The 15,574-nt window shown below is 40.2% G+C and overlaps 1 protein-coding gene across 1 annotated transcript in view; it reads right to left on the reverse strand.

Annotated features, from left to right (window-relative positions):
• Positions 1 to 15,574, reverse strand: part of NAR1 (ferredoxin hydrogenase) — a 347,518-nt gene that overhangs the window by 124,612 nt on the left and 207,332 nt on the right. The window contains exons 6-10 of the mRNA XM_089402187.1: positions 11,629 to 11,809; positions 11,433 to 11,482; positions 11,104 to 11,275; positions 10,874 to 11,000; positions 10,662 to 10,753 (exon numbers count right to left, since the gene is read on the reverse strand). Of these exons, the coding sequence (XP_089258313.1) occupies positions 10,662 to 10,753; positions 10,874 to 11,000; positions 11,104 to 11,275; positions 11,433 to 11,482; positions 11,629 to 11,809 (622 nt within the window). The remainder of the gene's footprint in view (positions 1 to 10,661; positions 10,754 to 10,873; positions 11,001 to 11,103; positions 11,276 to 11,432; positions 11,483 to 11,628; positions 11,810 to 15,574) is intronic.

Below are 15,574 nucleotides of genomic sequence, written 5' to 3' on the forward strand. Positions count from 1 at the left end.
TAAATGGCACATATCTCTGAGATTTATAACGTTGGTTACAGTCTAGTCGAGGAGGGTCAAGACCCCTGTGTTAATGTGCCAAGGAGGGTCGTAAGGAGCAGGAGATAGGGTTGCATGTAATCAAGTCATATGCTGTAGTAGCAGAGTCAAGAAAGTGAGATCTGTGCAAGAAAAGTGGATAGGTTGAGGCCATGTTAGGGCTGGTTGCAGGATGTACAGGTGCCCTAACAAAGGGGCCGAAAATCCACAGTTGTATACTTCAGAAAGGTTCCAGAAGGAATTGTTATTGGAGGTTTGTTTCATGGTGGAACAGCAATAAGAAGAGCCCTAGTTGAGGGAATATTTGAAGCCCTAGATGAGGGCGGATCTGAAGTCTCAGAGCTATGCAACATGAGGATCAAGTTGCAGATAAAAGGGCAGCGTATTCAGAGCCCTAGATCATTCCAGATGTGACTGAAGATGGGCAGATCTGAAGGATGGAATGCAGTGCAGGAAGGAGCCCAGATTTGGGACAGATGTATGGTAGCCTAAGTACATGATGGAGGGCTATTAGAAGGTTGACCATTGTGCCCTAAGTGCAGGACTTATAAAGGAGTATAAGCCTGCTAGGAGTGGAAAAATTATTGAGCTCAGGGACTGCAGCCATGAGATCCAGATTGATAGCCCTAGTTCACTGTCAAAGGGCATTTGCAGTGAGAAGATGGGCAGCCTTCATGCCCTAGACTTGTCTTCACATAGCAACAGAGGAAGACATAAGTGGGCAGACAAGGAGCTGTTCACAAATGGAGTTGTGAACAGCTACAAGAAATCCCTATGTGTTGCATCCTTGAAGGACTAAGGAGCAGCTAGAGGGCAGATCCATGTTGGAGCCATGTTTAGTGACCTAAAAGACCTGGATTCATTGATAGAGGCAGATTGGTGTTGTTGCAGATTGGGAACAAAAAATGCCCACAAGCTCACCTTTTGATCAGAAGCTCACCTTCCCACATGTGCTCATGACAGATGGGCAAGGAAACATATGACTGATGCAGGTGGCGGAGATATGAATGCCATGTCACATCGGCTACAAACTGGCTTTCAGGTGCTGATGGCTGCCAGCTGGAAGAGATGAATAGGAGAAAAGCTTCTCCTAGGGGTCACCCACTTTTGGTGGGTAACAGAGCTGATACTTAGAGGACCGATAATCCTGAAGGAGACAAAATTTATGCAGTCGAAACTGAGAAAGGTGGCCAAAAATTCCAGCAGGACATGAGGAGATAAGGAGAGGCCAAAACTGTGGTAAAGGGGGAGCGAAATACTTCCAGAGAGCAGGCGTACAGCAAGACCAAATTTACTATAGGTGGAGGCCGAGATTTTCCCAAGCCGTGTCATCTTCCAGCAGCCAATTTCTGGGGCCGAATTCTTCCTTGGACTGAAAATCCTAGGGCTTGTTCCACGTTATAATATTGCTGCATTTTCAATGTAATTTATCTGGGGTTCTAAGCCCTAAATTTCCAGATTTTAATACTTAGTGAAGGGAGATTTATTGGGCTGAATTTCAGCTATCTTGTGACGATTTCCTATTTATTTTTCTGCTGCAAATTTACTGCTTAAAAGTTGAAAACACTAGCATATTTATTTTCACAGTTTCAGATTCTAATTTGTGTTAAATTATTTTCTGGGTATAAATAATTGTGAGAAAAAGAGATCAGGTCTACTGTTAAAAGTTCACCAAATTCTTCACTCCTATTCGCTGGCCTAATAACTGATTTCATGAACTTGGGTTCGTTGATATTTATATCGTGATATTTAATTTTTCTTATCTGCTAAAACAGCGATCAGTCTTGGTAAAGCTCACCTAAGTGTAAAATTTTAATTCATCAATGCTTTATGGACATTGGCACAATTCATTACTTTTGAAGTGCTGAATACTAGACAGATCTCAAGATTGACCTCATAATCCTTTGGATAGTAAATTGCATGGTTTCAAATACACTTGACCAATGATTGATTCAGGATATGGTTGTAATGATTAAGACCTGCTAGCAAACTACACACAGGTTCATGATCTATATTCTGTCGTTCCTCTAGGCTCTCCTATAGAGCTTGGGACATTTCCTCCTAGGGTAGAGTTTCAGAGCTAACAGGCCCACATCTCCAAATTTAATACCCTCCAAATCCTTGGGAAGCCACATGTTCAAGACCATAGCACAAAGCTTGGAAAAGGTATGCCTGATCATAAAAGTCTTGTAATTATTTGGATTAAAACTGTCACCCAATTTAAAAATAATGTGGATGATATGAAGTAAGGAAACTGAAGCAAGATACATTATTTAAGAGGTCATCAATATGAAGTGCAAAAAAATCATTACAGTATTCGAGATATTCAACCTGAAGAACCTCCATGTATACTACACTACTAGTGTTCAAATTCTGGATAGCTCTCTTAATGTCCCTTTGAGTAAGACAAAGGGAACAAGAATTGGGTATTTTACCAGTAAGACATAGAGGGAAGTGACATGAGAGAACCAATACAGACAATCGACGTCTGATGCAGGAACGTATTTCTTAGGGAGGAGAGTATGCCAAAATCCTTTCTTAATCAGAGAACCCATTGAGTTGAGGTGGAGCAAGATGTGAAAAGAGTCGTCACCTTGTGAGTTGAGGAGGAGCAAGATGGGAAATGGAGACAATTCATTTCTCATTTGCAGGACTTGATTAATATATATGCCAAAGAAGAGCAAGATGAGAAGGTTGGAAATTGGAACAAGTCTGACTTTGTTAAATTATGGTATGTTCTATGCTTAGAGCTATTTACTTCAATTTCTTCTTATTAGCCCAATATCAATTCTTGGTATAGCAATCACATTAACATATAAGTAAAATGCTGATAGAACATAAATAAATCGACAGAAGACAAGACACACAAGATGTGGTGGCTAGCCAGCGACAAACTCTAATGCGGGGAAACCCTTTGATCAATTCTTCTATATTCTTCAATAATTCAGCAGAAAGAGAAGATGTGCGGTGAGATGAGTGGAATAATGCCACAAGGTCTCCTCCTTTTATATGAATCAGGGAGGACAAGTTGGGGGTGTGCCACACACTGTAGCTTGTTGGCCGACCTTGACAAATTGTCAAGAAATACAAATAAATTCATATCTCCATGAATACATGTCAGAATCGGATGATCATTAGATCAATCCTACACCTCTCGGCGAGAGGAATCCAAGAAAAATATCAGCTGCCATAAATAAGATGACCCACATGGAGTTTGGCCCTAGTTGCCAATTTTAACACTCCCTCTCAACTAGGGAGAACTCCATCAGCTAATCCATCTATCTGTCGGTACTATCTCTGCCATCAAATGCACTACCCTGCACTACTCAGCGCTACTCTGCTTTGCGTTGCTGAACTATGAAGAAGAAGAAATGATCAAGGATGTATCATACCATCCTCCACTGACCCGAAGTCAGTCCCAAATAAAAGAGAGTGCTCAATAGAAATCTTACTGACCCGAATTCAATCCCAGAGAGTGTGTCATACCACTCTTACTGATCCCAGATCAGTTCCAAAAGAGAGTGAGTTATATCACTCTTACTGACCAAAAGTCAGTTCCAATTGATCCCATATCAATGTCATCCTAGCATAGGGAGTACGGTAGATACACAATGCCTCCATCGGTACTACTATGATCCCTATCCTCATGTCCCTACTCATTGGCCAGATGAGAGGTACTTCCCATGAGTCCCAGACTGCATGGGTAGGATGTCTCGATAGGAGAAGGATGAACCACTCATCCTACATACATGTCGCCACGGGGTATCGCAGGGGAAGGTTGAACCATTCACCCTATACACAGCGCACCACTACGAGAGGGTGAGTCACCCTATGGTCACTCGTCACTCCAAGAAGTACCCCAAGCCCCCCGAAGCTCCCAGAGCTCAATGTATGCATCATACAGGACCCTCATAAGAGGGTCTCTCAACGACTCCTAGTCGTTCTCGGAAAGTCAAGAATTTGACCTTTCCCAGGGGCTTCATCAGAATGTCGGCGACTTGCTCATCTGTACCAATATGATGGAGCCTTATTACTGCTCGATGTACCATATCCCGGATAAGTGGCACCTGATATCGATGTGCTTGGAGCAATCATGAAATACGGGATTCTCGGATAAACGAATCACACTCTGGCTGTCGCAAAGGATCAAGGTAGTATAACAGCTCACTGAAGAGCTTCCTCAACCAGACAGCCTCACAGGAGGCCATAGTCGCAGCAATGTACTCTACCCTAAGTCACTGGATTCGTCCTAAACCCCCTGCGAATCCCGAATCCGGCGAATCCGACACGATTCGGTCTGGATTCGTGTCCAAATCACAGGACACGTCGTGTCTGAGGGCGTGTCGTGATTTTCAAAAGCATGTCGCGATTTTAGGACACGTGTCCGGTTTCCAGGACTCGCTAAGCTCAACGCGGGAATGAAAAGGGCGTGTTTGCTCATTAAAATTGTCATTTGGCAAGTGATTTGTGCTGTTGGAGCAAGGAGTAAAGCATTTTGGCAGATTCATGATCAAGTCTAGGCCCTAGTATTGATATGCTATTCATGGTAATGTTAAATTCTTAAAGTAAAAGTGACATTCTCCTTAATCTTCATTTTCATCCTTTTACTTAAATTTTTAACATTACCATGAAATGACTCAGGATGTTTGAGAGTGGTTCCGGCCTCATTGGATTTCATATGGAGAAAGTAGAATTTTAGATTTCATTCAAAATCCAGCAGACTTATCAGTTTTTCAGGATTTTAGGATTGGGAGATTGCAATGTTTCCATTGAATTTTGTCATGTATTAGGGTATGGAACTCGTCTTTAATCAAGAGCACCAAACCAAGAGCTTCTGAATATGTCGCTCCCGCTCCCCACTTTCGCTCCCGCTCCCAAGTAACACTGTTCTTGATGATATGGGTCTGGACACCACTGTTAAGTTGGCATTGGCCAACATGGATCTCAATGATCCAGATCTAGAGCCTGTTAGATTTGATGACTTAGAGGGGTCAACCTCCATACCAGCAGATGCAGAGGCGACTATGGATACAGCGGAGTAGGAGGATGTAGAGGAGAGTAGTGGGGACCATGATGATGGGGACAGTGATGCTGATTCTGATGCTGATTGATGCCTTGAGGCTTGTATACCTATAGTTGTTTTATATTTTCTATTTCTATTTGCCATTAGCATTGCACCAACACTACCTATGTAACACATTTTGATTTGATGACTTAATGAGAAAACTACAGTTGTCAGTGTGTTTATCTTACTATCTTGTAGTTGTAAGTTGTCTTTCAGTTATGAATTATGAATCATGATTTAAATTTTTAATACATTTATCATTTATGTGACCAGTACCACTGACATTTATTTGAATTTTGTATGTACTATGCATGCTAATAGCTATAGATGAAGATCTATGTTTGAAATCAATAAATTTGTATCATTAATTAAAATTTGTGTAAGAAATATGATAATATCTAATTTTTAATATATATGTATATTTAAAAAAAAAAAAATATATATATATATATATATATATATATATATATATATATATATATATTTTTAATAAAATAATATATAACGTGTCATGTTCCGGGGGGTCAGCGTGTCCGAATCCGACACCACGAATCTCGAATCCTACGTGTCCCGAATCCCCGTGTCAGGTGACTTAGACTCTACCTCAATGGTGCTCAAAGCCACCGACTTCTGCTTCTTGCTCATCCAAGAGATTGAGGAAGAACCCAAAGAGAAATAGCACCCGGAAGTGCACTTTTGGTCCACCACACTGTCTGCCAATCAGCATCCGAATATCCATGTAGCCTCACATCTCCAATAGTGTATATCAACCCATAAGTGATTGTGCCCTGAAGATATCTCAGAAGATTCTTGGCACCAATCCAATGTGAGTGATGAGGCTCAACCATATATTGGCTCAACGTGTTGACTACAAAACATATATCCAGAAGGGAGTTCACCAAGAACATTAATGCTCCTATGCGTTGACGATACTCGGTAACATTTCCCAAAGCAGGTCCGACAGCACTACCGCATAACTTCTTAAAGTTAAGCTCCATCGAGGTAGTAACAGGCTTGCAGTCTACCATACCGAATCTCTCCAATATCTTCACCAGGTATTTTCCTTGAGATAAGAAAATCTCCCCTGGCTTTTGCCAGACTTCCAGCCCTAGTAAATAGTGCATCAGTCCTAGGTCCTTCATCTCAAATTTGGAAGCCAACTCCCTCTTACATTTGTGAATGAGAGGGTCTGCACCTGTCAGAAAGAGGTCGTCAACATACAGCACTAGTATGAGAGGCTTATCATCCTCAACCTTAAAGTAAAGGTTTGGATCGGCTTCACTCCTAGTGAATCCCAACTTCATCAAGTAGCTATCGATCCTCTCATACCAAGCTCGGGGTGCTTGCTTCAGCCCATAGAGGGTTTTCTTCAACCTGCATACATGAGATTCCCGATTATGAATCTCAAACCCCTCGAGTTGTTCCACATAGACTTCCTCTTTAATCGAACCATGCAAGAATGCAGTGTTGACATCCATCTGATGTAGATTCCATCCTTGCGAAGTAGCAAGGGCTATGATCGAGCAGATGGTGGTGTATCAAGCAACAGGTGCAAATATCTCGTCATAATATATACCTTCCTTTTGAGAGAAGACACGAGCGACAAAGCGAGCCTTATGCTTTTCATCACTCCCATCAGCTCCATGCTTTATTTTGTAAAACCACTTCGAGGTGACAATTGTTTTGTCCTGGGGTCTGTGGACCACATCCCAGACATCGTTCTTCATGATGGACTCGTATTCCTCATTCATAGCATCCTTCCATACTTATGCTTCACGGCTTCTTCAAACGATGAAGGCTCGTTTTGAATAATGGTGCTCATAATGGTCAAGTATCACTGATAACTGGTCGGCTTCTTACTTTCACGAAAAGTCCCTCTAGGTGCAATATGTCCTTCGGCATCATCAAGTGTCCCCCTAAGCCATGAGGGCCTCTTCCTAGAAGAGGAAGTCTCTTGCAGAGGGGGATCAATAGGATCCATAGGTTCTTCCACATCGGGCATCGTCTCATCTTCCTTCTAATCGAGCTTCTTGGTGTCACATTCTTTATCTTTTCTCAGAATAGGAAGATTGCCAACCTTGCTAAGAGCCATATCTTGTCAAAGCTGACATCATGACTTATCTCGACTTCCCTTTGACAGACCACATAGATTCTATAGACCTTAGAAGTTTCACTATAGCCCATGAACATTCCCTTCTTTCCGGATGCACCCAATTTGTTTCTTTTCTCTTTCGGAACATGAAAATATACGAGACTTCCAAAAATTCTAAAATGAGAGACATCAGGTTTCTTACCAGTGAACATCTCTTCGGGAGTCTTGGAATCCAATGCTTGATGAGGGCATCGATTTTGAACATATACGGTGGTATTCACAGCTTCGCCCATAGAAACTTCAGAAGCCTTTGATCATGGAGCATGGAACGAACAGCTTCCAAATCGTACGATTCTTCCTTTCTGCCACACCATTCTGCTCAGGAGTGTATGGTGTTGTGGTCTCCCTCTTAATGCCAGCTTCCTTGCAAAAGTCATAGAACTCATTGGATTCATACTCAGTCCCATTATCAGCCCTTAAGATCTTGATCCTCTTTTCGATTTGATTCTCAATCAAGGCTTTGAAGTGACAGAACCAGGAGAACACTTCATCCTTCTTTTTCAAGAAGTATATCCAATTCTTGCGAGACTAATCATCTGTAAAAGTGAGATAATATAAATATCCTCCCAAAGAGTTCATAGACATCATACCAGATATGTCGGAGTGAACCAACTGCAAAATGTTAGAGGTCTTGCTATGGCTTGAGGGGAATGGTCCCCTTTTCAGTTTTCATTCGGCACACCCCAGACATACAGCATCTTGATCTACTTTAAACTCGAGCATCCCAGTCACCATCTATCTCACATCGAGTAGATGCCTTATAATGAAGGTGGGCAAACCTCCAATGCCATAGTTCAGACTTAAGAGTTGTGTTGCAAGACATGACTCCCAACGGACTTCCTCCAACTTGATATAAAGAGCCAACTCGAAACCCAAGGGTGAAAGCATCTTTAAAATTCTTTTTCCACACATGTACCTTGGCATCGATGAAGGCCACCTTGTAGCGTTTGTCTTCCATTGCCAAAATGGACACCAGGTTCTTCTTGAGATCAGGTACATATAGGACTTCTTGCAAATGAATTGTGTTACCCTGATTTAATTGAAGAGTAACATTCCCTACACCCTTTATGGGATAGGTGGAATTGTCGCCAAGAATAATCTCCAAGTTTGTCTCCTTCTCTATCAGATTAGAGAGAGCTTCCTTGTAACCAGTGAAGTGCCTAGAGGCACCACTATCAATAAGCCAATTGCCCAACGAGTCCGGAGGAGAGGTAGTGGAGAGGGCCGATATCAGATAATATTCATCTTGCTTATTGTTAACAACATTTGATTCATACCTAGAGTTCCTTGCTTTCTTGGAGGGTTGACCACTTCCTTGATTTCCAACATTCCTCTTTCCTTTGCCATTGAACCTGCCATTCCTTTGATTGTGGTTGGAGTTGCCCCAAGAGTGATTTTGATCATCGTCATGAGATGTGTCCTTCCTATTTGGACACTCCCTCGCATAGTGGCCAAATTTATTGCAAGCGAAGCATCTTCCCTCTCTTCCTCCCTTCGATCCAACCTTTCCTTTCAATTTAGACCCAGAATTATTTCTCCTTTTAGCACGACAGGAGGAAGCAGTGGGGATGCCTTTGAATGAAGGCATTTCTTGCTCTACCATCCTTGTCTCTTCTTAAATGCATCTCGTCATCAATTCCTCCAATCACGGAATTCAATCACTATTGGGAAGAGTGGTTCTAAATACATACCATTCAGATGGAAGCCCTCTAAGTGTAGTAATAGTCAGTTCCCTGTCAGCAATGACTTATCCAATCGATAGGAGATCATTATTGATCTCAGTGTTCCTTAAGTAGGATTGAATATCCTCATCTTTACCCTTCTTAATATCCTTCAACTTATTCTTGAGGAACAAAACTTGATTTGCATCACTAACTTTAAACAAGCTTACCAATCTATCATAGATCTCCTTGGAGGTGTTCAGCTCGGACACGTAGGCCACCAGGCACTTGTCAATAGAGTCCCGGATGAACTTCTTCGCTTTGACTTCACCCTTAGTGTACTTGTTCCTTGTAGCAGTCGGTGCATTTGATGGAGGCTCCGTAATTCTGCCTCTCACATAATCCAACACTTCCTGCTCTTCCAATGTCAAATCAAGAGACATTTTCCATCCGTGATAGTCACACTTCTCACGGAGCTTGTCTTCGGCGGGAAAGTGTGATGAGGAACCCATGAATTCCTTTGACTTTTTCCAACAATCTTCGGTGATTGCTCTTTGCTCTTACTCTTGCTTGGGCTTTGTCTTCACCTCATCTCTGATACCATGTTAAATTATGGTATGTTCTATGCTTAGATCAATTTATTTCAATTTCTTCTTATTAGCCCAATGTCAATTCTTAGTTTAGCAATTACATTAACATATAAGTAAAATGTTGATAGAACATAAATAAATCGACAGAAGACAAGCCAAGAGAAGAGAAACAAGACGTGGCGGCTAGCCAAAAACAAACCCCAATGCGGGGAAACCCTTTGATCAATTCTTCTATATTCTTCAATAATTCAGCAAAGAGAGATGTATGGTGAGATGAGTGGAATAATGCCACAAGGTCTCCTCCTTTTATATGAATCGGGGAGGACAAGTTGGGGTTGTGTCACACACTTTAGCTTGTTGGCCGACCTTGACAAATTGTCAAGAAATACAAATAAATTCATATCTCCATGAATACATGTCGGAATCAGATGTGATCGTTAGATGAATCCTACACCTCTCAACGAGAGGAATCCAAGAAAAATATCAGCTGCCATAAATAAGATGACCCACATGGAGTTTGGCCCTAGTTGCCAATTTTAACAGACTTGCTAAAACACAAAAGAATTATATTAGCTTGTAAAAACTAGACTTGAGTGACATAAGAACTGTGGGCCCTTCTCTATGCTCGACAGTTATGTAACTGACACCCCACACTAGTATTGAGGGATTATACGTTGCCCAAGAACAAGAACAAGAAGTGGCCTTCAGCTAGAACTGTATGCCTAGTCAGTCATCAAATTGATGTATGAGGCCCCCTTGTTTGTGGGACAACAGACCCCATTTGTGTAGTGATTTGACTGCTTAAGCATACAGAGGTGTAAATATATTATCCTCTTTCAGATTCGAACCTCTGACCTCCTAAGAGGAAATTAATGCTCTTAACCATTAATCCCACTCAAGTTGTAAATAAATAATTCTACAAATGCAGCTCTCTCGACATAGACATTGTAGTCTAGGAAAGTTTTCAAGCTAAAACATAGAGCAACAATCGCACCAAACTTTTGTACATTATACAGCCATGAAATGTCTATAGAAAAATAAGTGCCAATGCGAATAGATGTATGAAATGGGTAAGATATATCCAGCAATAGATTGAATCATGTTTCATTTCTTTTTCCATTTAATTTCTGAACCAGAGGAAAAACAATACTTACCTCTTCTAAATATGAACTTTCTAATGACTGGATAAGATCCTTCACAGATTGTCCATTATTAGGCTTGATTTGACCTCCCCCATTCAAGCAACCTGTAATTCAGCTTTAGAGCAAGAGAAAACTGATATGGGAATTGAATTAAAAAAAAAAAAGGTGAAATACTATGCTGGGCTAGACTCAGTATTACAAATATAAGGGGCTTGAAAAGGGACCTGCAGGACAAGCCATGACCTCCACAAAGTGGTATTCAGATTTCCCTGCCTTAATTTTCCGTACAATATTCTGAAGATTTCGAAACCCATAACAGAGGGCAAACTTCAACACCTTGTCCCCATTAACCTATAAAAAGTCAGGTCAGATGGTGGGGTGCAGAGTACATATCAACTAGATAAATCGTATTTATATTTGGAAAAGTGAGCAAATATTTTGCATTATCACTCACCTCTAAATATATTTCTCGAAAATCTGAATTCCGTAATATTTTGAAATCAAGCGGACCCTTTATGTCCTTTCCATAAAGCTGTTTAGCAGCATAGCAGAAAATAGTCTCTGCATAGCCACCAGATCCACCTCGTACGCCATATAGGTGGTCTTTGTCATCAACATTTGTCAGCCTACACAATATTTGTAGTCAACTACAAAAACTACTAATATTTTCTTTTGAAATTACTATTAATAAATTTTGGACAACTTTTTTATTTTGAAACATGACCTTGCCACATTGCTACATAATAAATGGCTATTACAGTTATCAGAATAATCACAACTTACAATCTGTCAAGAGGAGCTTCTTCTAGAGACATAAAGTCGATATTCTTCATCTGCAGTAAAATTGCATAAATGAGATTTTTTTAAGGGTCCATAATAAATGACATTATCATTGTATGACTTACTATTTTAAAATGAACAGAGAAACTAATCTATCAAGTAAATATGCAAAAGACAGAATCCAAATGCTTCTCTTCACCTTAAACAAGTCTAGCATTTCTCCTGATGTTAAAACACAATCCACCTCAGATACACTTGGCCCTGCGGCTTCTTTCCCAGTCTCTCCTTGACGCTCAACTGAGAATATGAAATCATCCCTTACAGCTTCAAGTTTCTTGTCATAACAGGGCATAACGGTCACATGATAAATTTTCTCTGGCCTGTAACAAGTAGCAACATAGATATGAATTTGGCAAAGTAAATGAAAGAGAAAACAAAATACAAGGACATGAAGAAAATGATTAACATACAGAGACAGATGAAATCTGCCTTTCCCTCATTTTCTCTCAATGTTGCATTAATCGTTATCAGGATAATATCGGCGCGAGGAAAAAATCGAAAAAATCGTAATTATCGGGAAATAATCGGAAATAATCGGGAAAAAATCGTTTGGTACAAAAATATTCTTTTTTTTTCATTTTTTTTCAATTTTTTTAATATCTAAACCATCTACAACATAAAATAAATACATTGACACATAAATATGATAAAAGAACTAATATATAAGATGTTTAATATCATTTCTAGTGCTAAAATCACACATAACATTGAATCATGTCCTGAATAGTAAGTCTTGACTCCTGAGTCCCAACTCAGCCTCAAAATATCAACAAAAAATATAATAATGTATCTCATCATGTCATATACAATAAAATGAAGAAAATAACTAAAGTCTAATCCTATTGATTTCCTCTGTCCCTCTTGCGAGAAAATGCCACAGCTTTCCCTTTCCCTATAGATGTAGATGCTGGTGCTGGTGGAGTTGGCAGTGGAATCTACTATGCTCTAGAAGCTGAAGAACTAGAAGTAGGAGCTATAGGAGGTAGACCACGTCCTCTACTAGTGGCAGGGGTAGCCCGGGCAGGTGGTGTCACCTGGAAACATTACAATCTCCCAATCCTGAAATCCTGAAAAATTGATAAGTCTGCTAGATTTTGAATGAAACCTAAAATTCTACTTTCTCCATATGAAATCCAATGAGGCTGGAACCACTCTCAAACATCCTGAGTCATTTCATGGTAATGTTAAAAATTTAAGTAAAAGAATGAAAATGAAGATGAAGGAGACTGTCACTTTTACCATGAATAGCATATCAATACTAGGGCCTAGACTTGATCACTAAGCTGCCCCACTCAAAAATTATTTGTTTCTTTCAAAAAAATTGCATTTCAAACATTTAGCATCCCTTAAAAAACCAAAAAAAAAACATTATAAAACCTCGCTGCCGGAGACCCCCACGATAATTTCGATTGTTATCGCAGTAAATTCGAATTTATTGCGATAATTTCAAATTATCGCGATAATTTCATAAAAATCGGCTAAAGAAAATTTTCCGGCGATAATTTCCTATAATAATCGCGATAAAATTGGCATATGGAAAAAATCCCGATAATTTCAATTTATCGCAATTTTATCGCGATTTTCATAACACTATTTTCTCTTTCTCATTGGAGAAAATAAGCATAGATAAAAGGTAGTAAGGCAGTAACAAGGACACCACATTTATAACAAGAACAATGTTTAATTAAATGGTGTACCCAGGACATAATTCCAGACCGGTGGAACCCAAAATCATCAAAGGCATTACTAAAATTATCAAGCTTTCTACCTAGAACCTCTAATTTCACACTTAAACATTCACATCCACAAATGGCAATACCATTTTTTCATTCTGAAATGAACTTCGACATTTTTAACCTTGTTTGTATAATGGGCCTGTTACCTTTTTTTCAACAGGGGTACCCCAAAATTTTGAAAAAGTACCATGCCATTTGTAAGCCCAAATGTGTACAATCTATGGCCCTGTAGGCCATGTCAGAAAAAGAATGTATCCTAGTTCCCCCTAGGTGGATAGTCATGACCTGTTTTCTTAGTTTCATCTTCACAATGCTTGGTTTTATGGCTTCATCTTCACAGTGCCTGGTGGATAGTAACTCCCTGCCTTGATGGCCATCTTTATGTCCCAAGATGGTATTCAAGCATCATGGAGGTGCACCTATTAGGACACGTGGCTTACAGGAAGACTTCTTGTATTAGCCTTGTAAAGGTGATTGCACTATGTAAGGGTGGAAACACCCATCTTATCGTTGTCTTAGTGCACCTACCTTTTATTCCCCGCATGGACCATTTTTTTTAGGAGTTGTCTTTAGTGCAACTTTTTGGACTTTCCGGTGCCGGAATCCGACAGAAAAAATTGAGCTCAAATATTGATTTGTGTTATTCAAACTGGTTTTTTGACTGTATATATGGATTCAGCACCCTGGAAAACCCTTAGGGCATTTCGATTGTGCAGGAGTTACCCATCAAGCTTGTCATTTCAATAATTTCCTGCCAGATTTTAGAAAAATTACACCGTAAAAACCCACCAGAAAAGCTTCCAAAAAGTCGCACTACAAACAACTCCTTTTTTTATGTATGCATACCACTTTCGCCATGGCCATCATTCTTCATGGCAATCTCACAATTCATGATGATTTTGTGCTCCACAAGGCAATGTTTCATTCCCTCCAAGGCAAGGAAAAAAGTATGCTACATTGTTTGAGGCTAGCCAAGTCATCTCCAAGTCAAACCACCCAAAATGCCCAACTTCAAAGTGCCTTTTCAAGCATTATTTCATCATTAAAAGGGGTCAAATTTTCTTCGGGGAGCAGTGAGGGTTAAAAGCAACAACATTGCACATCTTATGAGCAAAGCAAGGGTCACATCAAGTAAAGGACACTCCTACAAACCAAGATCAAAGTAAAACCAAACAAGTCAAGCCTTGAATCATGCAAGGAAGCTACACTTGGACCAAGTCAAGGAGTCGTCCACCTTTATCTAGTTGGTGGTGGTCAAAGAAGGTTCTCCAAGTCAATGTTGAGCAACTTAGGAAGACGTCGCACCTCTGTTGGCTTCCTAAAATTATTCTAAGTCACTCTAACCTATTTTGGAGGGGAATGTCGAACTACTAGTGCAAATCGAGCCTCCAAGCAGCAAGTTGAATCACTCCCAATAGGAGGCTGTTGGAAGAATCACCGCACCTCTATAGAATCCATAATTTCCACCCTGGGGATCCTAGTTACTGGCTTGTAATGTTTACCAACACCTGCGGGTTTTGGTGTAACGGCAAACCTTCACATGGTATCAGAGCTTGGACCCAGGTTCGATTCCCCAAGTTGCTTTTGAGGGGGGGTGTTGGAAGAATCACCGCACCTCTATAGAATCCATAATTTCCACCCTGGGGATCCTAGTTACTGGCTTGTAATGTTTACCAACACCTGTGGGTTTTGGTGTAACGGCAAACCTCCACAGAGGCCACCTCTTTTTGAGAGTTTTAAGCAAATGTAGAATCAAATCCTTGTAATGAGTTAGTCACCAAATCTATTGTGGATGACAAGTCAACCTTTTTTGAGGTTTCTTAAATGTTTTCCAAGGAGCAAAAGGGGGAGAGATGTTAAGAGCCTCTTCTATGAGTAAAGAGCTCGCTCTCTGTTGAAATTTGGTTGTCATTGATGTCAACCCACGAAGCAGCCAGAAGAAGCTCTGCTTTCATTTAGGAAACTAATTGGGAAGACCGGTAAGTTTGGGCTCAGGAAAATCTTCATTCAATTGTCCTTGGCATGTCAATTCCAACCGTAGGTGGTGCTAGAGAATGTAACTAAGTTCGGTCTTCATAATTTGTACCATTATGTATTTTCGGTAAAAAGTAAAAGAAAAGAAAAAGAAAAATTATTATTATTATTATTTTAGATAAGCATGTTCTTCATGCTTCTAGGCTTTTGAGTCAAAGAGTCAAAGTCATACTTGGACCTATTGTAAAAGAAAAAGAAAAAAGAAAAAAATTTAGAAATGCAATTTTGCGTCAAAAACCCCTCTAGGTGACAAGTCGGCCTACTTGTCAAGTTGGCCCTGCCCCAATGGACATGTCTATTCGCACCCCTCTAGAC

The sequence above is a fragment of the Pinus tabuliformis genome, chromosome 2_1 (assembly GCF_031772625.1).
Source record: "Pinus tabuliformis cultivar Carrire ecotype Pingquan chromosome 2_1, CPIR1, whole genome shotgun sequence".
Taxonomy (NCBI): Eukaryota; Viridiplantae; Streptophyta; class Pinopsida; order Pinales; family Pinaceae; genus Pinus; species Pinus tabuliformis.